Source organism: Erythrolamprus reginae, chromosome Z, assembly GCF_031021105.1.
Source record: "Erythrolamprus reginae isolate rEryReg1 chromosome Z, rEryReg1.hap1, whole genome shotgun sequence".
Classification (NCBI taxonomy): domain Eukaryota; kingdom Metazoa; phylum Chordata; class Lepidosauria; order Squamata; family Dipsadidae; genus Erythrolamprus; species Erythrolamprus reginae.
The window spans coordinates 76905936-76930710 of NC_091963.1; the positions used below are offsets into that span (position 1 = coordinate 76905936).

The window sequence follows — 24775 nt, forward strand, 5'->3', positions numbered from 1 at the left end:
AAACAAACAAACAAAAACCCACCCTGTTTTGCCTCAGAGAATTTCAAAATAAAATACTGTACTGTGTGTCTATAACAGTGAGCTCATAATAGGGCAACTCTATCAATATCAAAATGCCACTTAAATAGTTGAGCTAGTTTCAAACTAGATTTTGATTTTCTTTCTCTCTTCCTTACTCCCATTCTTTTTCTTTCTCTTTTCCTTCCTCTCTTTTTTCTATCTGTTTCTCTCTCTTCCTTTCTTCCTCTCTCTCTCCTTCCCTCTCACTCTTTCCCTCTCAGCTTCTGGGCAGGTTTGGAAAACTCTGAGTTGATTATGATTTTTAAGTGAGCGATTGCTCACTGTTCAGCTTAGAGGGAACTATGCTGGCCACCAGCTGAATTTTTCTAAACACACTAAAGCCAAATAAGCCAAGTGTAGCCCACTACCAAGCCTATAGCACGCCCTGTTATTCAAAGCAAGCCAAACCAGAGCAAGGTAAGCAAGGTAAACCAAAGCAAGCCAAGCCAAGCCAAAGCAAGCCAAGCAAACTGAACCAAAGCAAGCCAAGCCTAGCCAAAGCAAGCCAAGCCAAGCAAACCTAAGCAAGCCAAGCCAAGCCAAAGCAAGCCAAATAAACTGAACATAAGCAAGCCTAGCCTAGCCAAAGCAAGCCAAGCCAAGCGAACCTAAGCAAGCCAAGCCAAGCCAAGCCAAAGCAAGCCAAACAAAGTGAACCTAAGCAAGCCAAGCCTAGCCAAAGCAAGCCAAGCCAAGCGAACCTAAGCAAGCCAAGCCAAAGCAAGCCAAACAAAGTAAACCTAAGCAAGCCAAGAAAAGCCTAAGCAAGCATAGCAAATCAAATCAAAGCAAGCCAAGCATAACCTAACAAGCCAGTCCGGCAAGAAGCAAAGCAAAGTAACAGCAAGCAGCACACAGCAAAGAGCAAAGCACAAATACCTTCCACTCTCGAACACCAACAGCACCTCCTAGTGGTTGTGGACAAGCAACTAAATATGGAGTGGGAACAATTCAACAATTGTTGAATGGAACAAGTACTACCAAAATATGGAAAAACTTTGGAAGGATTTGTTACATCTCTCAAACATCAAGGAAGAAGAGCTTTCTTCACGTCGCATTCGGTCACTACATGAAGAGTGCAAGGGAACTCGCATACTTTGGAAAAACTGTGAATGGGAGCTAATTGACATTCAGCAGAAGTTACAAGATGAGGACTTTCTGAAGGACATACGAACTATCCAGCAGACAAACAAAGAACGAGTGAAGTTCCTCTTACGCAAATTTATTTTTTTCAAACCCATGGAAGATGAAGAGGCAGAAATTGAAGCAGAAATAGCCAAACTTGACTATTTGATGAGTGGAAAGGCCTATGAAAAAGAACAAGATTCACTACAGCAGGGAGGTGAATCTCAACATCTAGAAATACCAAAAGGTCAGGCATGTGACATCGCACACTCTGTATCACAAGATCCCTCCCTCACCATTACAAAACATAGCCTAATGGACCAAGACGCTAAGGGTAACCAAGGAGATCCTTCAGCAGCAGTGAAGGAGTCCCAGCCAGAAGGTTCGCAAGCAATTGTGAAATGTAACCTCAATGCTGAAGCTGAGACATTCCCGTCAAACCTGCAAGACCCCTTGGACGTGGGACACCAAATATATCCAAAGGTATGCCTGGAAAATGCTGTGAAACCATATGCAATGATAAACACACAAAGCAACTAATCATTATCTAGGTCTGCATTTCTCGACCTCTTTGACATCCAGACCGAGGAAGTATGCTACATGATGTCAGCGTGCGCTGGATACCAGCGCATGGCAGGGAGGAAAACCACTGGATACTGCGTGGAATCATCAGATGGGAGTGTAACATTCACACTACCACCATTGCCAGAATGTGACAAATTGCCAGGTAATCGCAGCCAAATCGTGTTGCCTGAAGTAGCAAGCAGTATACCCCACTTGAAGCCATGCCAAGAAGAGCTCATAACTTTCAAAGACAATCCTGTCCTAGAAGTGACAGTACTCCAGACCAACAAGGAAGACAATGATGTAGACATATCTGGAGGACAACAAGGAGGACAATAGTATACCCCACTTGAAGCCATGTCAAGAAGAGCTCATAACTTTCAAAGACAATCCTGTCCTAGAAGTGACAGTACACCAGACCAACAAGGAAGACAATGATGTAGACATATCTGGAGGACAACAAGGAGGACAATAGTATACCCCCCTTGAAGCCATGTCAAGAAGAGCTCATAACTTTCAAAGACAATCCTGTCCTAGAAGTGACAGTACTCCAGACTAACAAGGAAGACAATGATGTAGACATATCAATAGAGGACAACAACAAGGACAACGACTTAGCCACCTCAATAGAGAACAAATGTTCTCCACAGCTCATAGAAGGAGAATTTAAACAAGACACTAGCGGAAGCTGGGTTGCACCACTGCCCTTTCAACACTCACCTAACAATCATGAGCAAGCTTCCTCCCACCTTTTTAACCTGAGAAGACTTATGAACAAGAAGCCTGAAATCAAAGCTCATCTGGTGGAGTTCATGGACAAGATGATCCAGAATGGACACGCTGAACTTACCCCATCTCCTAAAAGGAACAAAGAATGGTGGTACTTGCCATTCTCTGGAGTGTACCTTTCAGAAAAGCCAGAGCAGAAACAAAAAAGGGAGTCAAGACATACCTCCCTGAGCAATCTTCAAGGCATCAGTATACAATGCCCGCCTGCCACCATGACGAAAAGAGAGCTGCATGTTTTCTCAGATGCATCCACGCAAACAATAGCAGCCATAGCATATACCAGAATCTACAGCGGGGAGCATAACTTCCAAGCCCCTTTTCCAGCTTCTGTTCCTACTCCTGCTCTTGTTCCTTTGGAACCCTTTCCACTTTCTCTTCTAGTTTCTATTCCAGGTCTAGGTCCAGTCTCCGATCCTGATCCTGTTCCAGGTCCAGCTCTAGTTTCCGATCCTGATCCTGTTCCAGTTCCTACAGCATCTGCTCCTGTTCCTGATCCTGTGGAACCTGTTCCTGTTCCAGATCCAGGTCCAGTTTCTGATCCTGATCCTGATCCTGTTCCAGTTCCTATGGCATCTGCTCCTGTTCCTGATCCTGTTCCACTTCCTACAGCATCTGCTCCTGTTCCTGATCCTGTGGAACCTGTTCCAGTTTCTCTTCCAGGTCCAGATTCTGATCCAGTTTCTGTTCTAGTTCTGATTGCACCTGTTCCTGTCAATCTGTTCCTGTTCGTGTTCCTGTCCTGGTTGCACCTGTTCCTTATCCTGTTGCAGGACAAGAACATATCTCCAAACTCTTGGCACATGGGACTTGTGCTCCAAGTTTTGCCCAGCGCAAAGACGTTCGCCAAGAACTATGCCATACCAGTCATCAACCTAGTCTTGCTGAAAAGACAGATCGAGCTTCAAGACTGAACCTCAAGCTTTGCATGCCTTGTGTCTACCTCAGTGTTTGCATTGTTTGATGATATGCTTCATTGACCTTTGTTATTCTATGTTATTCTATGCCCTTTATTTAGTCAAATAGATAGTTATGTTACATTGCTTACACTATGCATTGTTTACCTTAGTAAGATAGTTAAGCTGCACTATTTAGCCTATATCTTTGTTTATTTCAATTTATTCGCTAGTTACTGTGGAATTTTACAAATTCCAGACGGGGAGTGTGCTGTCCCCAGAGACAGAGATAGTTGGACTGTATTTAGGCATGTCTCTTTAAGATATTGCATTAGGGGAAATGTAGTGAAATTGCACTCTGGGTAATGTAGTTGTACATGTGACCACATTTGTGTATTCCTATTGGCTCTGACTCGGGATGATGGGTAATTGGAGAGAACATTCCAGAGGGTCTTTGTCTTCACTCTTTCATTAAGCCAGCCAGCATGTAGATGCTCTACCTAGAGCCTGGGTCAATTCAACCTCTTTTTACTTGCACAATGGGAAAGATTATATTGCAGAAGAATTGCATCATAACTGTGAGTTATTGTGAGAATTCCTGTAATAAAATTATCTCTGATATACATTTGTGCTGAGTTATCTGATTGGGAAAAGTTGAGCTTGTACCAGAACAGGAGTCCTCCTCAATCCACAGCTTACATTTGAGAACCATCTTTCAGCTGTGGCAAGGGGGGCGTTCGCCACAGTTGTGGCCTTACCTGGACCGGGAGTCACTGCTCACAGACACTCATGCCCTCATCACCTTGAGGTTCGACTACTGTAATGCTCTCTACATGGGGCTACATTTGAAGAGTGTTTGGAAACTTCAGATTGTGCAGAATGCAGCTGCGAGAGCAATCATGGGCTTCCCCAGGTATGCCCATATTACACCAACACTCCGCAGTCTGCATTGGTTGCCAATCAGTTTCTGGTCACAATTCAAAGTGTTGGTTATGACCTATAAAGCCCTTCATATCATCAGACCAGAATATCTCCGGGACCGCCTTGTGCAGCACGAATCCCAGCAACTGGTTAGGTCCCACAGAGTTGGCCTTCTCTGGGTCCCATTGACAAAACAAGGTCATCTGGTGGGACCCTGGGGAAGAGCCTTCTCTGGAATCAACTCCCCCTGGAGATTAGGATTGCCCCCACCCTCTTTGTCTTTCACAAACTCCTTAAAACCTACCTCTGTCGCCAGGCATGGGGAAATTGATTCCCCTGGGCCGTTTCCGCTTTATGTATGGTTTGTATGAGATGTATGATTGTTTTTTATATTAAGGGTTTTCAATTGTTTTAACCATTGGATTTGTACTGTTTTTTTGTTGTGAGCCACTCTGAGTCTCCGGAGAGGGGCAGCATACAAATCTAATAAATAATAATAATAATAATAATAATAATAATAATAATAATAATAATAATAAATGTATATATTTTTGGTTTAATGTTTGTTCGTCTTTTTAAATGTTTTTTAAATGCTTATATTCAATAATTTTTTTTTAAAAAGAATTAATTTCCAATTCTTTTAGGTCAATTAAACATAATCAAACAGCATACAGTATAAGCTTTTGAATTATGCAGAATTCTTCATCAAAATTGTAGATAAAATCAACAATGTAGCAGACAATAGTAAAACCCCAGCCACACAGGATTTGCATTTGATCCAGTGTATGTGTAGAAAAGGATAAAAAGTCATGCAATGCATATAAAAAAGGACAAGCCTTCAAGTACAGTGGTACCTCAAGATACAAACCCCTCGTCTTACGAACAACTCGTGATACGAACCCGGGGTTCAGAAAAATTTTGCCTCTTCTTACAAACTTTTTTCGAGTTATGAACCGGCATTTGGAGACTGCTGGGAAGCCGTGCGGCTGTTTTAAAAGGTGACAGCCGGGCGGCGGGGCTTCCCAGAAGCCTCCCGAACGCCGGTTCGTAACTCGAACAAAGTTCGTAAGAAGAGGCAAAATTTTTCTGAACCCCGGGTTCGGTTCGGGAGGTTGCTGGGAAGCCCCCCAGCCCGGCTGTCACCTTTTAAAACAGCTGCACCGCTTCCCAGCTGTCTCCCGAAGCCGAACGCGGAAGTTCGGCTTTGGCGTTCGGCTTCAGGAGACAGCTGGGAAGCGGCGCGGCTGTTTTAAAAGGTCGCAGCCGGCCTGGGGGGCTTCCCAGAACCCCCCCAAACCCGGGGGGGGTTCGGGGTGGTGCTGGGAAGCCCCCCAGGCCGGCTGCGACCTTGTAAAACAGCCGCGCCGCTTCCCAGCTGTCTCCCGAAGCCGAACGCAGAAGTTCGGCTTTGGCGTTCAGCTTCAGGAGACAGCTGGGAAGCCGTGCGGCTGTTTTAAAAGGTCGCAGCCGGCCTGGGGGGCTTCCCAGCATTCCCCCGAACCCTGAACCCGGGTTTGGGGGGGTGCTGGGAAGCCCCCCAGGCCGGCTGTCACCTTTTAAAACAGCCGCCCGGCTTCCCAGCAGTCGCCGAAAGCCGTTTTTTTCTGGGGTTTTTTTTGGTTGCACGGATTAATTGACTTTACATTGTTTCCTATGGGAAACAATGTTTCGTCTTACGAACCTTTCGTCATACGAACCTCCTCCTTGCACCAATTAAATTCGTATCATGAGGTATTACTGTATATGGTTGCAGCTCCCATATTGACTTTTATAATAATCCTCATTGTGGATGTCTCTAACTTGGTACATAAAGGAAAAAAGTTATAGACATTCAAATTAGGCTATTAGGATACTCTTTGATAGTTCCAAATTGCAACTAGAATTATCTATAGCTGTGCCAGGATGAAAAGAATCTAGCTATTGACGTTCCATTTTATCAAAAGTTAACTTCAAATTGTCAAGTGGAACTGTTAAGTGAAAGAATAAAAACTCCCAAATGTAAATTGGATACTTACCCACCCAAATCAAAAGCATTTATCAGGCTAATCTGAAGGTTAACAAGTATGGGAAGCTTTTGATTTCTCCAGAATTGTTCATCAATAGAATGATTGTGTGCTGTTTTCATTTCTAGCTACCACATAGTTTTTCTCCTCAATGCTCTATCCCTAATTTGTTTTTTTCAAGTCTCCCAATGGTGCACTTAATCAGGATAACTGAATCTAGCCATCTTTCTGTTGGTCATCCTCTTCATCCCTTTCCTTCTTAAGAGACTTCTCCAGAGCTGGATCTTTGCATATCTGTAGTAGGATAGATGATGATGATAAAAGCTGGCTACTGTTGAAGGAAATTAAGAAATTTAGGCAATTATAAATTCACTGGCTAAGTTCTTGCCTATAATAGTCATACTTACAGTATAATTTTATGGGTCAAATTATCTCACTTAAGTGTCATCAGTTTTACTGGATTGAAATGAGACTGGTATAATCTAGATCTAACCCAGTTGTGTGCATCTATTGGTGTTCTGCTTGGGTCTATGAGACCCATTTTTGAACTTTGAGACCCTGTAAAAAGTTTTCCCTGCATATCTGAAACTTGAAATTTCATGACTTTGAATCATTTCAGAGAGTCTATGAGAATTTTTAGGGTGTGGGGGGCTTCATTCTTGCTGAAAAAAAGTCCCTAAAGTTCTGTTCCTGGGTCACCCTGACCCGGACTGCAAATTGTTCATTTGAGGTGCCTATGTTTGGTCAATTTGAAAACATTTTTCACTTGGAAAGTAGTCTGAACATTTCTGCACACAATTATATGAAAATTGAACTGAAAAAATTAATGCTTATTGGTTTATTTTGCTCATAAAAGGCCACCCCCTTTTTGGGAACTGTTTTTCAATTTATAGATAGTTTAGCTTGCAAAATGCGTTCAATTTTACTAAAATTGGTGTGGGATTGGTAGCTTGAACATTTCTGAACATAAGAGAAATATAAATAAACTGAAAAAAATGATGCTTTGGGGTTTTTTAAGTCAGAAATAAGGCCTGACCCCCCCCCCCAAATGCTTGCAACCATTTTCACTTTAAATTTTTTTTAGGCTCCAAATCAGAAACATTTTTAATATCTTAGGCATTGATTTACTAAATTTAACATTGCTGATCATCATAAAAATATTTGGGGGTGGGTGGGGGCTAACTTTTTTCTGGGCAAAATTTTACCTACACTTGTACTGTTCCTGGGTCTATTTCACCTGAAACAAAAAAAATATTTTAAGTACTTACATTTGGTCTTTTTGAAAACTTTTTTCACTGGGAAACTAGTTTGAACATTTCTGAACAAAATGAAAATTGAACTGAAAAAAATGATGCTTATTGGTTTATTTTGATCAAAAAGCCCCCCCCCCCAGTTTTGAACATTTCGTGTCAGTTTATATTTTTTTAGGCTACAAATCTCCAAGGAATTTTCCCCAAAAGGTTTGATATACAAAAATTGAACATTCCTGATCATAAGAAAAATATAAATGAACTGAAAAAAATGATGCTTATCGGTTTATTTACTTATACTCGAGTATAAGCCTACTTGAGTATAAGCCTATTTGAGTATAAGCATGGGGGCCCTTTTATGAGCAAAATAAACCAATAAGCATCATTTTTTTCAGTTCATTTATATTTCTCTTATGTTCAGAAATGTTCAAGCTACCAATCCCACTCCAACTTTAGTCAAAAAGAACACATTTTGCAGGCAAAACTATCTATAAATTGAAATAAAATTCACAAAAATGGGGGGGCGCCTTTTATGAGCAAAATAAACCAATAAGCATTAATTTTTTCATTTCAATTTTCATTTCATTGTGTGCAGAAATGTTCAAACTTGTTTCCAAGTGAGAAAAGCTTTCAAGTACCTAAAATGAACAATTTGCGGTCTGGGTCAAATAGACCCAGGAACAGAACTTTAGTATAGTGTTTGTGAATGGAACAGCAGGGTTAATGTAATGCTATTCATTATTAAGACTGTCCAATGCTTCTGATTTGATTAGGAAGAGATATTTCCTCATGTAAAGAAATGTAGCCTTTATCTGTGACTCATTAGAACAGCCACAATCCTGAAAACAAGATAGAGCCACTGAAGTGAATAATAGGTGTGGTGTTTACACAGACAAATTCAACACTTCTTCCTAGCAATCTGAAGCACTACTCATTAGCTCATTAGCCATAATTTTTATTTCCATTTTCTTCTGACATTCTATTCAGTAATCATATTTATTTATGTTAATCAAAAGGCTGGATCTAAAAATAATTTCCCTTTCATTTTTCTCTAATATGCCTATGTAGGAGAGATTAGAAAATAAAACAATGTTTTTTTGTTTATCACTGTTATGTCAGCAATCCACAGAAACAGTGCCTGCTGTACAAACGCAAGTGGCAGAGTTGGCTGAATCCCTAAGGGCAGAGTTTCATGAAACAGCTTGCAAAATTCAAAGCCTGCAAGTAGAGACTGAATCACTGAAAACACTGGTAAGGGACTAGGCACCTCTGGCAAAAATTCCTGATCTGTTATATTATGTGAAAATGTGTTTGGCTTTATTTTGACTTGGAATTTTAGTAAACCTGTATGGCTTCTATCTGAATATTATAGAAAAGCAGTATTTATTCAACAAACATAACTCATAAAAGCCTAGATTAATGCAACATGCCAGTTTAGTAATTTCTCCTTTGAACTTTCTTTCTTTCAATTATTTCAATTTATCTGTGGTATTATCTTTCTACTTTGAAAGGCCACCTCTCAGGAATAAGCTGTAAAGCAGTGTATATTAGGAGTTAGATAAAAATAAAACTGATTTTGTTCTTCTCCCAAGCAGCCAGTTTAGGAAAAGAATGCACAGATCTTATTTAAAGTCTGGACTGATCTCTTCCATTAGGCTTTTCAAATTAATTGAAAAATAGCAAATACCGTTTAAGATATAAAACTTTTACGCTAAAAGACTACATTTTAGACATCACAATTTTTCCATTCCATTATTAAAATGCCTAATTGTCTCTTTTCCTCATACATATTACAGTAGAATAGCCATTTTATGAACTGGATTCCCTCACCTCTAGAATGACCATTTGCTTTTGAGTTCACATGTTTTGAAAATATCAAATGGTCCCCAAAGCTTGGGGGCTTCTAGTGCATTCTTAATAAACAGCTGACCAGCTCTAATCTGTTTATTATCAAATAACACTTTCTACTAGTTTTTATAAGTCATGAACTAGAACCTACTTTCTAATAAAACAGTAATAATTACTACCATTACTAAATTATCCACGTTAACTTGATAGTATGATAATATGGGGATAACATTGATATCATTCAGAAAAATATTTTTGACCTTTTACCAAAATATTAAGTGCAGCAACATTAGTATTATTTAAATGTTCTTGGTCAGTATTTATTTTGATGGCCAAATAAATTCTTTGACTGGAATTCTTTAGTCTGTGCCCGGTGTTCCCTCTAATTTTTTGGGGGGGTGGGCGGAAAAGTATAGTGTCTGAGCGGCAGCCCCTTCGGGACTGGGCGGCACATAAATATTAAATAAATAAATAAACAAACAAACAAACAAATAAAAAACCCACCCTGTTTTGCCTCAGAGAATTTCAAAATAAAATACTGTACTGTGTGTCTATAACAGTGAGCTCATAATAGGGCAACTCTATCAATATCAAAATGCCACTTAAATAGTTGAGCTAGTTTCAAACTAGATTTTGATTTTCTTTCTCTCTTCCTTACTCCCATTCTTTTTCTTTTTCTTTTCCTTCCTCTCTTTTTTGTATCTGTTTCTCTCTCTTCCTTTCTCTCTCCTTCCCTCTCACTCTTTCCCTCTCGGCTTCTGGGCAGGTTTGAAAAACTCTGAGTTGATGATGATTTTTAAGTGAGCGATTGCTCACTGCTCAGCTTAGAGGGAACTATGTCTGTGCCTAGTAGATATTTTGCAGGAATCATTTATTAATATCTTTTTCTTATAGAAATTAATATGTATTTGAGAGGAGGATTCTGTATTTGAAAACCTAGTATATATGGATTTAATAATTGTATATCTAAAGACAGAAATTCAAAAGATTCAATATTCAACATTTCATGGATGCTTTGTCTTTACAGAAGAGAGGCTTAGAAAACTCTCTTTATGATGTCAAGCATTGGCATGATATAGAGCTTCAGAATTTAGGCTCTGTCATTGCCAAACTGGAAGCAGAGGTAAGAGAAATCCAAGGAGAAACTGAGCAGCAGCAAAGAAATCATGAAGCTCTACTGTCCATTAAAACAGAACTCGAATCAGACATTGCTGCATATCACTGCCTCCTAGAGAAGGAAAGCAGGTATTCTTTTTCATGTGTGAGAATTGTATGTTGAATTTACATAATAGCATGTCTGGGCCAAATGAAAGAGGGGAAACCAGAGTAAGCTGACTTGGAAAGTAAAATATTCCTAGCTTTGGATTACATTAATATAAAATGATAGAATTCCTGGTTTGCCCAACATGCTCCTTCTATCAGCACCTGTATTATGGGAGGGATCAGGACATCCTTCAAAACTAATACATTCCCTCCAGCAGCTAAATTCAGGTGCCATATCAATGCTTCTTGCCATCTTTTGTAGTCCATATCCTCTTGTTAAGATTTTTGAGCTCATCATATGTAACCAGTGCCATTTTGGTTCTTTGCTTGAAGAACTGTATTTCTGCATAAGAAAATCCAAGCAGTTTATTAATAACTAATAATTAAGAACCTATCACAAATACTACTTATTAAATAGGAATGCAGTTAAACACACACTTTATTCACATATTCGCTTTCTCCAACTTGATGTCTCTCTAGATTGCAAACATTGTCAGCTAATGATTCAGTTTGTTCAAAGTTTAAGTACACTACAGTACAGTACTACTTTTTAAAATCAGAGCAAAAAATAGCAGGCAGTTGTCAAACTATCAAACTATGAGGGTTACCCAGAAAGTAATGCACCACATTTTTTTTCTCAGTCTACAGTAATGGTGCGAATGCAAAACTTTAGATATACATTATTTGAATTGTCAGGCGTGCGCATGTAAATTTTGTGTTTGTTCAGACAGATAGCATAGCTGCAGCAGTGTTTTGAAACAGTGTCTGTAAGTGATGTACGTTATAAGCAGCGTGTCATTGAATTTCTCATTGTGGAGAAAGAAACTGTTGGGAACATTCACAAACATTTGTGTACAGCAGCGGTCCCCAAACTACGGCCTGCGGGCCGGATGCGGCCCGCTGAGGCCATTTGCCCAGCCCGCAGCAGTGTACGAGATTTTACAATCTATATACTAAGTTCCCGAATCTCCCCTCCACTCTGCTGCTGAGCGTCTGGCGGCGGCAAGGAAGAGGAGGAAAGCCAGGGGGCGGGGAGGAAAGCACCCTATGGCAGAGCAGCAACAGTTCCTCTCCCTAAAGGCGAGAAAGAAATTGGCCAATTGCTTTCCTCCCCGCCCCCTGGCTTTCCGCCTCCTCCTCCTCCAGACACTCAGACATTAAATGCAGTTAAAAAAGAAGAAAAGACTTCCTCCCTTGTCCAGCACATAAAAAAAACAGGGCACGAAATTGACTTTGAAAAAACTAAATTACTTTCCGAAACAGAAAATTTATATAGAAGAATTACTATGGAAGCAATAGAGATTGAGAAACACCCCCTCTGCATAAACAAAAGAGATGATACGTCCCGCCTACCAGAGATTTGGAAACCAGCCTTAAACAAAAAAAAAACATTTCATAATAATCACCATGTCAATCCTTCAAGTAATTGTGATTCCACCAACCAATCAAATCACTAAAACATAGTCACCCAATCTATTTGCTACATTCAAACCAAATCTCCACCCCTAACACTATATATAAGGAAGAAATGGCAGTTGCAAACATTCCATATTTACAACAGCACGAAGCTTAAAACTTCAGCCTGATGATGGTGAATGTGATTTCACCGAAACGTCGCATAGACACTCAAAATATTACACGGGGCAAACCCCGAACTCAGAACAATCTACATATACACACACACACACACACACACACACACACACACACATAGTAAAATACATGATGAAGGTTATAGAGGAGATACTCATAGTAAAATATATCTAAGAAAGAATAGAAAAGAAGATATAGTAATAGAACATATCAATGAAAGAATAGAAGAGATATAGGAATACAAGAAAGGTATAGGAGATATAGGAGAGCAATAGGACAGGGGACGGAAGGCAATCTAGTGCACTTATACTCGCCCCTAACTGACCTCTTAGGAATCTGGATAGGTCAACCATAGATAGTCTAAGGGTAAATTGTTGGGGGTTTGGGGATGACACTATGGAGTCCGGTAATTACCACGCTTCGACAACTCGGTTACTGAAGTCATATTTTTTACAATTAAGTTTGGAGTGGTTAATATTAAGTTTAAATCTGTTGTATGCTCTTGTGTTGTTGTGGTTGAAGCTGAAGTAGTTGCTGACAGACAGGATGTTGCAGCATATGATCTTGTGGGCAATACTTAGATCTTGTTTAAGGCATCTTAGTTCTAGGCTTTCTTGGCCCAGGATTGAAAGTCTAGTCTCGTAGGGTATTCTGTTTCAAGTGGAGTAGTGGAGGGCTCTTCTGGTGAAGTATCTTTGGACATTTTCAAGGATATTTGTTGGTATGTCTTGGTATAGCTGGGCTAAGAGACCTTCGACATACACTGAGCAGAGAATTTTAACAGAATGTGGGTGTATGATAAAGCCAAAGAAACAAAGACACAGACTTAGTTATGCTTAATAAGTACTATTTACATATAGACAAAAGATAGAAACAATTCCATAACAAGCACCAAGCAAATACAATAAAATACGCACAAAGCATAATACACTCCCCCCTCCAGGCAAAGTAATAATGACTGAACAGAAATGTGCGTCACAGCATCATTTGAGGGAAGGAGTACTGGTGCCCTCTAATGACGAACCAGCCTAGAATATTTAACAGTTAAAGTGACAGTACAATTTTACAGTGATTGTACAAGTTTAAAGAGATAGTACACGTTTACAGTGGCAAACCCTAACAAACATGTACCCTGTACTAACAATCTCCCTCTTAGGGGTTGACATTTAAACACAGTCCCATTTAAGGTTTCAGGTTATATCTAGTACAATTATCAATATGCGGTTTAGTTCCCTGCGCCTTGGTGAAATTGTCAGCAAGATTATCAGAACTTTCACAGTATTCCAAGATTAGGCCATCCTTAACCCACTCTCTTACATTACAATACCATAAATCTGTGTGTTTCAAGCATTTTTTTACAGCTCTACTCTTTACCATGGCCAATGCTGACTGGTTGTCCTCATAAACAACAACTGGTTTATGGCATTCCACACCGAGATCCATCAGCAATTGCCGGTATACTATTAGATCTGTACACAAAAGTGATAAACTGGCAAACTCGGCTTCCATCGTAGACATACTGATGTGCTGCTGTCTAATGGATTTCCACCCTACTAAGGCACTTCCAAATAATATCGCTAAACCTGTAGTAGACTTCCTGGTCACACTGTCCGAGGCAAAACCAGCATCCGCATAAGCCACCAGTTTCAAATTATCATCTGGCTCTAAAAACAAACTATGATACATAGTCCCTTTTAAATACCGTAAAATCTTCTTAACAGAGGATATCCAGTGATATTCCATTGGCTCCTTGCTATACTGCGCCAACTGATTAATGCTAAAAGCAATATCAGGCCATGACCAAAGTCCCAAATAAGACAAGCTACCAACCAATCAACGATAAAGTTCCCTATCAACAGCCTTCCCTTCTGTGTTTCCGTGCACAAAGCTACTCTCCATTGGAGTCCTTGCAACCTTACAGCTTTCCATATTATATTTTTTCAGTAGACTGTTAATCTTTCTAGCTTGTGACAACTTAACACCAGTCTTGGTTTTAATGTCAATGCCTAAATAATGGCTAATTTCTCCAAGTTTTCTGATCCTAAATCTCTTTTCCAGATCTTGCTCAATCTTATGTACAGCTTCAACAGACCTAGCTATGATCGCAATGTCATCTGCAAACAATAACAACATTTCCTTGGAATCTTTTCTGTTTCTCAGGAACATACAGGGATCAGCCTTACTCGCACAAAATCCCATACTTTCTAGTGCTTTCACAATCATGACATTCCATTCAAAACTGGATTGTTTCAATCCATATAAGCTTTTCTTAAGCTTCCAACACTGACCCTTGTCATGCTTGACACCAGGTGGAATTCTCATAAAGACTTTATGCTGCAACGGCGCGTGCAAATATGCCATTTCAACATCAACGTGGTACACACAATACTTGTGTTTCGCAGCCCACACTAATGCTGTTCTCAGAGTTGCCACTCTTAAACTTGGAGCAAATACTTCATCATAGTCACCCTCCATCTGGGAAAAACCCTGCGCTACTAATCTAGCCTTATATTTCAGAGCACCACTGGACTCAGTCTTAACTTTATATACCCAATGAGATCCCACCATATGCTCTCCAGGAGGTAACTGTACTTCTTCATAAACATCCAACTCCTTCATGGCAGCTAACTCTTTGTCCATTGCATCATGCCAATGCCTCTTCTCTTTCTCTGGAAACATTTTGAGTTCTCCATAATGCGATGGTTCCATGCCTGCACAAGCTACTAAAGCCTTGTACCTATCCGGCTCTTTCCTAATCCTAGAACCTCTCCTTGGAATAACAACATTGCTAGTACTTGGCACTGGTTCTTCTTTCACTTCATTCTTAAAATCCACCGGATCACTTTCACATATACCAGGAGTGTCCTCAGATATTAACTCCTCACTACCTGATCCATCAGACTCCTCTCTAACTTCGCATCTATTCTCCTTCTCTACAAACAAAGGAGATTGAACAATAACTTCCTTCCTTGTCTCTTTACAATGTTCTACCCTATTCCATCCGGCCTGTTCTAGGAACTTGGCACTGGCACTATACCTGCAAACACCAGTATTCTTATCCCAGAACTTAAAAGATCTGTGGTTATTATGATAACCAACAAAATACAACAACCTTGCTCTATGTTGCCCTTTCTTTCTGATCTGAGATGGAATATGCACCCATGCTGGTGACCCAAATACATGAAGATAGCTCAAGTCAGGCTTCCTACCATACCACCTAGTAAAAGGTATCTCTCCAGTAGTCCAGTGAGCTACATTGTTCAAGACCACATTTGCACATAATAGTGCCTCAGACCACACCTGTCCTGGCAAACCAGAATCCCTAATCATGGTTCTCATCATGGCCTGTAAGGTCTGGCCTCTACTCTCAACAAATGCATTATGCTGTGGCCTATAAGGCACAGACAGCCTGTGTTCTATTCCACAATCCTTCAACAAACCAACAAATCTCTTGTTTGTGAATTCTGTTCCATTATCAGAGACCACACTAATAACCTTCTTGTTCATTTTTCTTTCCACAAATTTCAGCCAGTCACTAAACAACTTATAGGTGTCTGCCTTTGTCTTCATTGCATACACAAAACCAAACCTAGAATAATGATCCACAATGCTTAAAATAAACCGTGAACCATCATAGCTAGTTACTCTCATTGGACCTATCACATTAACAAACACTAGCTCCAAGATAGCTTCAGTTTTAAATCCTCCATAAAGGTTTGCAGGGGTAACCTGGCTTTTCTCTTCAAGACAAATATTACAATCTACATATTTAAAACATGGTTTAAGTTTGATACCATCAACAAACCCAATTGTCTTTTTCACCAATTGAAAATTCAAATGCCCCATTTTTCTATGCATAAGATGAATACAATTACCATGAGATTTTACATTGCTAAGCATGGCATTTGTCTTTGCTTGTTTCTCCACATTAATTACATATAAACCGTCTTTAAACTCAGCAACAATTTTACACCCCTCTTTCTCAATAATGCAATGATCATTTGTAAATAAAACAGAGTAACCCAATTTTGTTAGAACATTTACAGACAGCAGATTATACCTTGCTTGAGGAATATATAAAGAGAATACTGTTCCTTTAAGAAATAAACAGTGTGCATTCCCTTCCCCAGAAGCATTAATTTTCCATCCGTTAGCTAAACAAACGCTTTCCCTACTGGCATTTAGCTTCTCAAAACATTTCTTATCATTAACTAAACAATGCGTTGACCCACTATCGACAACCCACAAACCATTTTTAACATTCCTGGTTTGTATAACATTTCTGGTAGTCAGACAGCTGTCACCAGATTTCTTCTTCTGTTGACAAAACTTTGCGATATGGCCTTTTTGTTTACAAATGTAGCAAGTCCTAACAGAAATATTTTTAGCCACAAAAACCTTTTGCTGAGGCTTTTCCTCTTTGAACTGCAAACGGTCTCTTCGAAGATTCGATTCTTCCAGCAAACGCCCTGTAATCTCAGTCAAAGTCAGTTCATATTTAGACAGTACACCTAACGATGATACATAGGCGTCATAGCTAACATCAAGTTAAGATAAGATTATGTACACCTGATGTATCTCTGAGAAAATAAGCTCCTTTGCATGCAGCTCCACCAAAATACCTTTCATCACAGTCAAATGAGCTAGCATATCTCCATTCTGGGCTAGACGGGTACGAAAAAGTCTCCTTGATAATTGAAAGCATAATACACTCTCCCCTCAAGGCAAAGTAATAATGACTGAGCAGAAATGTGCATCACAGCGTCATTTGAGGGAAGGAGTACTGGCACCCTCTAATGATGAACCAGCCTAGAATATTTAACAGTTAAAGTGACAGTACAATTTTACAGTGATAGTACAAGTTTAAAGAGTTAGTACACGTTTACAGTGGCAAACCCTAACAAACATGTACCCTGTACTAACAGTGTTGATGTCTGAGATGCGATATGGGTTCCAAACGGATGAGCTGGCAAAAGTTTTGTAAGCTCTGGTAAGTAGCGTGAGATTGCCAGAGCAGAAGCTACGTAGGATTAGGTTTACAACTCTTGAAGCCTTCTTGGCTATGTTGTTGCAGTGGGCTTTGGCACTTAAATCTTTTGTTGTTAGTATACCGAGGTCTTTAATAGAGTGGGGATTATCTGTGATAATTTGATTATTCAGTTCGTATTTGGAGTTCAGATTCTTTTTCCCAATGTGTAGGACCGAGCATTTGCTAGTTGAGATTTGGAGTTGCCATTCGTTGGACCACTCAGAAACAGAGTTCAGGTCTTTTTGGAGAGTAGTTGTGTTATCGGTGATTTTGAAGAGTTTTACATCATTGGTGAAGAGGACATAGTTGCTTGCGATGTAATCACAAAGGTCATTGATGTAGAGAATGAAGAGCATTGGTCCCAGTACACTTCCTTGGGGAACACCGCTTTTAACTGGGACGGGGGTGGATATGGTGCTTCCTATTTTGACCACTTGTTGTCTGTTTAACATGAATGCTGTAATCCAGCTGTGGAAGGATCCTGAGATGCCATAGGATTTGAGTTTTAGGAGTAGTTTGTCGTGGACCACTGAATCAAAGGCTTTGCAGAAGTCGATATAAATTGCATTGATAGATTTCCCTTGATCTAGATGAGTTGTCCATATATTTTTGCAGTGGAAGAGCTGCAGGTTGCAGGATTTTTTTTTCTGAAACCAAATTGTTTGTTAGAGAGCAAATTATTAGTTTCTAGATGGAGAGTAATTGATTTGTTTATAATTGATTCCATGACTTTGCATGGGACGCAGCATAGTGAAATTGGTCAACAAGGGAGGGGTCTCCTTTTTTGAAGATGGGGATGACCATTGCTTTCGACCATAGTTTAGGAAGTGTGCTGGTTCTGAAGGATTTTTCGAAAATTATGCTTAGTGGTTTAGCTATGGCAGAAGAGAGCTTTTTTAGGAAGTAAGCACAAAGACCATCTGGTCCGACTGATAGAGAAGGTTTAAGGTCACGTAATGCTTTTTCAACTCGGTCTTCAGAGAAGTCTACTTGGGTTAGGTTGTTGAGGGAGTTTGAGGTGCGATTGATGAAATTGGGGGGATGAGCCATTGCTGTTAACAAAGACAGAGCCGAAGAAAGAGTTGAGGAGATTGGCTTTGGATGAATCATCTTGGTATTTTTTATTGTTGGGTCCTTTGAGAGGTGGGATAGGTCTAGAGTCTTTGAGTTTATTGTTGACAAAGTTGTAGAAAGCTCTATTAGATTTGTTGCGTAGGAGGTTTTCCTCTTGTTTGCTGTAGTAGTTCAGGCATTCTGCTTTTATTTGATTGCAAATGCTTTTATAATGGCTTTTGAAGTTGGAAACTTGTCCTTTTTTGTTTTTCCTCCAGAGAGATTTTTTCTTGTTTGTAATTTTCTTATTGAGATGGGGAGGTTATTTTTTTTGTTTATGGTACATGTTAGAGGTACATGAAGTCTGATGATAATTTTAATTTCGAGTAGGAATGTGTTGTAGTAGTCATCAGTAGTGTAGCATTCAGCGAATAGAGTTTTCCAGTTTAATGTTGAGAGGTGGGCTTCAATGAGTTCGTAGTTCACTTTTTTGAAATTGAATTTTGGTGTTGTATTATTTTGGTGGATCATAGTATGGTTTAGGTTGAGATTGAAGTTTATCATGCTGTGGTCACTATTGGAAAATGGTTCTGTTATTTGTAAGCCCTATATTGCACTTTTGCTGTTGCAGAAGATAAGATCCAGACAGTTATCAAGTCTGGTATTGTTAGTTACTACTTAGTCGAGTCCCAGATAGGTGACGGTATTAGATATAGTAGAATGGATGGGTTCCGTGCTGCATTCATTTAAGGACCAGTTAATGTGTGGTAGGTTGAGGTCTCCGAGGAAGATAATGGGGTATAGGCAGTTGGTTGCCCATGTTAGTAATGTGGATAATTTGTTAGCATGTTCGATGTCATAGTCTGGGGCTGTATAGCAGAGTAAGAAGCAAATTGTGGTATTTAGGGATAAATCACAGACAATAGTTTCGGGTCCTGATAGATCCTGTGTAACTTTGAGGATGTCATTGGAGGCATTAGAACGGATTGCCCTTTTTGACCTCTCTATGGTGGTGGATCCAGGAAATCTCCATGGTTTACCAAGAAGTCCTGGGAGATGAAGCACCAGAAGAGATGTCTAGAGCAATGCTGGAGAATCAGTAAATACGAATCTGACCAAACACTTTTAAGAGCCTTTATTAGGACTTATTTAGTGGAAATACGGATGGCAAAATGTTCACATTTTTCCACACTTATTGTGTCAATGGATTTGCGCCCAGCTGCCCCACTTTAGGGTGACCCCACATGTTCCTTTCTAAATGTAGATGGAACGGAGGAACCCTTGCAAGGTAGAGCTGAGGAATTTGTTCAGTTTCTGTCAGATAAAGTTGCCTAGATTTGGATGGACCTGGACTCTGATTGGGCAATTTGGACCAAGGTGACAGGGGTAGGTCTTAGTCTATTATGTGGGATGAATTTGAGCCTGTGACTCTGAGGATATGAACAAAGCTATGGGAGTGATGAGTTCCTCCACATTATTTATTTGACCTGTGCCCCTCCTGGCTGGGTCCAGCCAGCAGGGAGGTGACATGAGGCTTGCTTCAGGCTTTGGTTAACATCTCCTTAAGGGAGGGGTCCTTCCCACAACCATTAAAGGAGGCAGTTGTGAGGCCCCTCCTCAAGAGACCTTCCCTAGATCCAGCTGAACCTTTGTCCAGTCTCCAACCTATTCTTTATGGGAAAGTTTGTAGAGAAAGTGGTGGCACTTCAGCTCCTATGGTCATTGGATGAAACAGATTATCTAGATCCTTTTCAATCGGGCTTCAGAACTGGCTACAGCACAGAGACTGTTTTGGTCACTCTGGTGAGCTCTGGTCATTCCTCTATCTTGGTGTAACTTGACCTCTCAACTGTTTTCGCTCTCATTGACCATGATATCCTTCTGTGACAAGGGAGTTGATACAGTGGTTCTCCGCCTATCTTTCTGGTCTGTCGCAGTTGGTGTTGGCAGGAGGACAGAGGTTGACTCCCAGACCTCTCCTTTGTGGGGTGCCTCAGGGTTCGGTCCTCTCTCCTCTCCTATTTAACATCTACATGAAAGTGGGTGAGATATTGGGTAAAATACCAGCAATATGCTGATGATACCCAGTTATATATCTCCACCCTGTATCAGTTCAGTGAAGCAGTGGATGTGATGTGCCAGTGCCTGGAGGCTGTGAGGGTCTGAATGGGAGTAAACAGGCTGAGACTTAACCTTGACAAGACCGAATGGCTGTGGATATTGCCTCCGAAGGATTATGTTGACTGTCCATCTTTGGTTCTGGGAGGGGAAAAATTATCCCCCTCAAAATGGGTGCGTAATTTAGGTGTAACATGTTGCATTTGAAATTACCATACCTACACTTTAAATAAAAAGCATAAAGTCCAATTTAGTAACTTCATTTGCATTCTAACACTTATTCAGACTTTAAAATTAAGAGAAAAGTATTCTTCATTGCTTCAAATTAGGTGACTATCCTAAGTATACCGTTTTTGGCATAGCTCTTACTAATCATTCCTGCATAAGAAATTGTGAATTTCAGGAGGTAACATTTCAAAGAGAGAAATCTTTCTGATAGTGGAAAATTTATGAGATTTAAGAGAACTCTTTAAAGCATTTGCATTGAGTTTATTGTTCACAAATCTTAAATGAGATCACCAAAATCTTACAAGAATTAGAATTGTTTTAATTGTTTTTTAAATGGCATCCATTCCATTGAACCATAATGGTACTCCATACTAGGCATGTTTGCTAACTCTTCATACAAATACATACATATACAAAATGTATTTGGGCATTGTAATTTTCTTATTTTCTCTTGCAAACATTAATAATTTTGTTTTGTTAATAAGTTAACAATTTGTTCTTTTTTTAGGAAATAACATGGCATTTTTTGCCAACTTCCAGCTGATCTCTTTCTTGGCAGAAGACAATTATCACCATTCAAAGAAAAAGCATTTTATTGGCAAGTGTTCATAGAAAATATGACAATAAAGTTTCTTTTTAATCTGCTAATCTAAGCAGGCCAACTTGCCTAATTATATTAAATGCCCTAAATGACTAGTTTGCATAAAAAGTATAATAGAATAAAATATTAGGTTCAAGTACTATTGTCCAATTTTTTAAAAAATACCGAGCAACTAAAATAATTTTATAATTGTATATATGTAATTTGGAGGTTGTACTCCAGTGATCAGTGGGATTTACTTGTGTTTTAATTAAAGGAACAATTGAGGAATCAGAGTGGCAGAACAGTATAATCTAAATTGTACAGTGATACCTTGTCTTACGAACAACTTGTCATACAAATGTTTCGCGATACGAACCCGGAGTTTAAGATGCTGCGATTTCGCTGAGGGTTCCCTTGCTGGGAAACCCCACTTCTGGACTTCCATTGCTAGCGAAGCATCCGTTTTTGCGATGCTGGGACTCCCCTGCAGCATTGCAAAAATGCGGAAGTCCAGAGGTGGGGTTTCCCATGGAGGGGACCTCAGGGGAATCCCAACAGCGCAAAAACGGGTGCTTCGGCTGGCAAAAGGGGTGAATTTTGGGCTTGCACGTATTAATCGCTTTTCCATTGATTCCTATGGGAAACATTGTTTCGTCTTATGAACTTTTCACCTTATGAACCTCGTCCTGGAACCAATTGAGTTCATAAGACAAGCATCACTGTATTTTTGTACAAAATAAGCTTTGTAAGCTTTGTGCACTATTCACTGGAAATATTTACACTAATCTTAGGTTCTTTGGGATTTGTCTATTTGTTTTTGATTGCACTCTCCAAGTATATGGATGTTTTCTAGGCTACCATTTGTTTAATTTTGAACAATGATTTCAACAGAGCCCTAAACTAACAAGTGAATACCAGGGTATAAGATGTACCAGAGTATAAGACACACCTTAGTTTTGGGGGAGAAAAACAAGGAAAATACAAATCTGCCTCTGCCTTCCACAATTTGCCTCCTAGCAACCAGTGCAGAAAATATAAACTGTTTGCTGTGTATTTCTGTGCATGGGTGTTTGACCCATAGAAATAGCAAAGAATTGGAGAAATGTACAATATGGTGCTATATTAATGCCAGAAAGTTTTCTTAAATGTAATCACACTAACTCCTCCCAATTATTTAATCTACTCCAAACATGACTAAGTCAGGGTTTAATTCAGCTGCCTTATTTTAATATTAAACAGGACACTGCTACATTTCAGATTATACTTCTACAGATCCTGTTAAAATTGATGTGGCTTTCTACAAGTATAATTATTCTCTGCTTTATTCCGGTTCCGGCGGGGCAGCAAGAAGGAGGGTGGAAACTGCAGCTCTGCCGGACTACGGCATAACATCAAAAATATAGGGGTGTATCAGTTCGAGCCAGCAATTTTGTTCTAGATGTCCGGGGGGGGAGTGCTCCAGCCTCTGAAGATCCTCGATTCGGCAGTGTCCGTGGCGATAAGAGCTGTATGGGTCGTGGGCAGGCCTGGAGTCGGATCAGCTGAGATGTGGTAGAATGGCACCCGCCATTTGCCACTGAGTCACCACTGCCAGGGGTGAATGAGAGAGTGAAAGGGAGAGAGAGCTAACCAAGCCAGCCGTGAAAACTGAGAAAAAATCAGCCGAGACGAGCTGAACTCGAGGGAAGTCTCCTAAATTCAAGGGATCCCCTGAAGAATGATCTCAGAATGTGTAGATTAGAAGATGAAAGATGAGAGGCAAGAGTGTGGACCAGAAAGCGAGGGGCGAGAGAAGATCAATGTCCGAGACTGCCCTGTTCCCAGCGCATGGACCCGAGACGCCGAGGAGCTATATGGTGGGAGCACCTGGTGCTGGAGGGTCTGTCACATGGAGAAACGTGAAAGAAGAGACCAATGAGAGGAAGGAGGAGGCCGAGGCGCACTCTACTGAGACCACTTGGAGTTTGTATTGAGGCTATATGGTGTTGCCGAAGGATTGGAGGGTTGGAAATACCACCCGATAACAAGAGAGATTCTGAGAGATGACCAGATCAAACAACAAGAGCCAGGGAGGGCCGGAAGAGTGGAAGAGCAAAGACGACTGCTGACTCAGAGAAAAGACCTGAGAGTGCTAGCTGGTGGCAGCGGCCGGCAGCAAAGAGCCTGGGGGACAGAGTTATTATGCCCAGGACTCAGACACTTCCCCTATAACACTGAATTTTTTCTAGAACTTACCCTTTTTAGAACTTGGTGTTTTATTTCTGACTTGATTGACTAATGAACTTAATTACCTCCTATATTTAAGCACTTTATCATTTTAAAATAATATTTAATAATTAATGTTTATTACTACTAAATTTAGAGAGTAATCTAGAGTAATTGGCAGTTTAGTATTAAGGGTAATTTGGCATTTTAGTATTATTAATGGGATTGTATTTTATGGAGATTTTAGTAATTAATGTTTTAGCTAATTTATTGGGGAGGGTTTTTAATTATGGATTTCTGGGATGGGTGGGAAGGTATGCATGGAATGAATGATTGGGGTGGGTGGGACGTTATGTATGAGGCAAATAGAAATACAGTAGTACCTCTAGATACGAGCTGCTCCACATGCGAGTATTCCAAGATACGAGCCACGAGGGGAGAGAAATTTCTTTTCGAGACCCGAGCTCAAATTCGGGATACGAGCCAAGTGTCCACTAGGTGGCGCAAGAATCCTTGCTTCTGGTTATCTCGGAGGGGAAAAACAAAGTCTAAAGCCCTTTGTTCCAGATACGAGTTGTTCGACATACAAGCTCCCTTCTGGAACGAATTAAACTCGTATCTAGAGGTACTACTCTAGTATGAATGAGTATAGTCTACCTGGCAATGGAGAGGCAGGAGGAATGGGGGTGTCTATCTCTGGAGTGGTGGAGGGCCAGAATATTCCCGTCTTGCTGGGGAGAGGCAGATATGGTGATATGGTGGGAGTCACGGGGTGAGCCATTCTGGGGGAAGGGATTGCTGCTTGAAAGCGATCTCTTGTTCCGGCCATGTGAGCTCAATGGCCATGACCACAGGGAAGGGGGAAGGAGTGGCTATCATAGCCAAGGAGACTTTTTGCCTACGTAGACTCATTGCTCCTGAGATTGCGGGTTGTGAGTCCCTCCTGGTGAAGTTGGACTTAGGGGTTCAGGTGGGCTTGTTGTTTACGTACCTGCCTCCCAGCTGCATATCAACAGCACTGCCTTTGCTGCTCGAGGAGGTGTCTGGGTTGGTGGTGGAGTTCCCTGGACTTATTGTCCTGGGGGATTTCAATCTACCATTGCTCGGCAGGTCCTCCGGGATAGCACAGGAGTTCATGGCCACCATGACAGCCATGGACCTGAATCAAGTAGTTCAGGGTCTGACTCACGAGGGGAGACACGCACCCGGCATGATATTTCTCTCCGAGCAATTGAGTAATGGTCTGAGAC

The 24775-nt window shown here is 40.5% G+C and overlaps 1 protein-coding gene across 1 annotated transcript in view; it reads left to right on the plus strand.

The window, feature by feature from the left end:
- The window catches only part of BFSP2 (beaded filament structural protein 2), a 37894-nt gene extending 16504 nt beyond the window's left edge, over positions 1–21390 (plus strand). Inside the window, 3 exon segments of the mRNA XM_070726558.1 lie at positions 8725–8856; positions 10481–10698; positions 21246–21390. Coding sequence (XP_070582659.1) covers positions 8725–8856; positions 10481–10698; positions 21246–21252 — 357 coding nt within the window. The 3' untranslated portion in view covers positions 21253–21390.
- The last annotated feature ends 3385 nt before the right edge of the window (positions 21391–24775 follow it).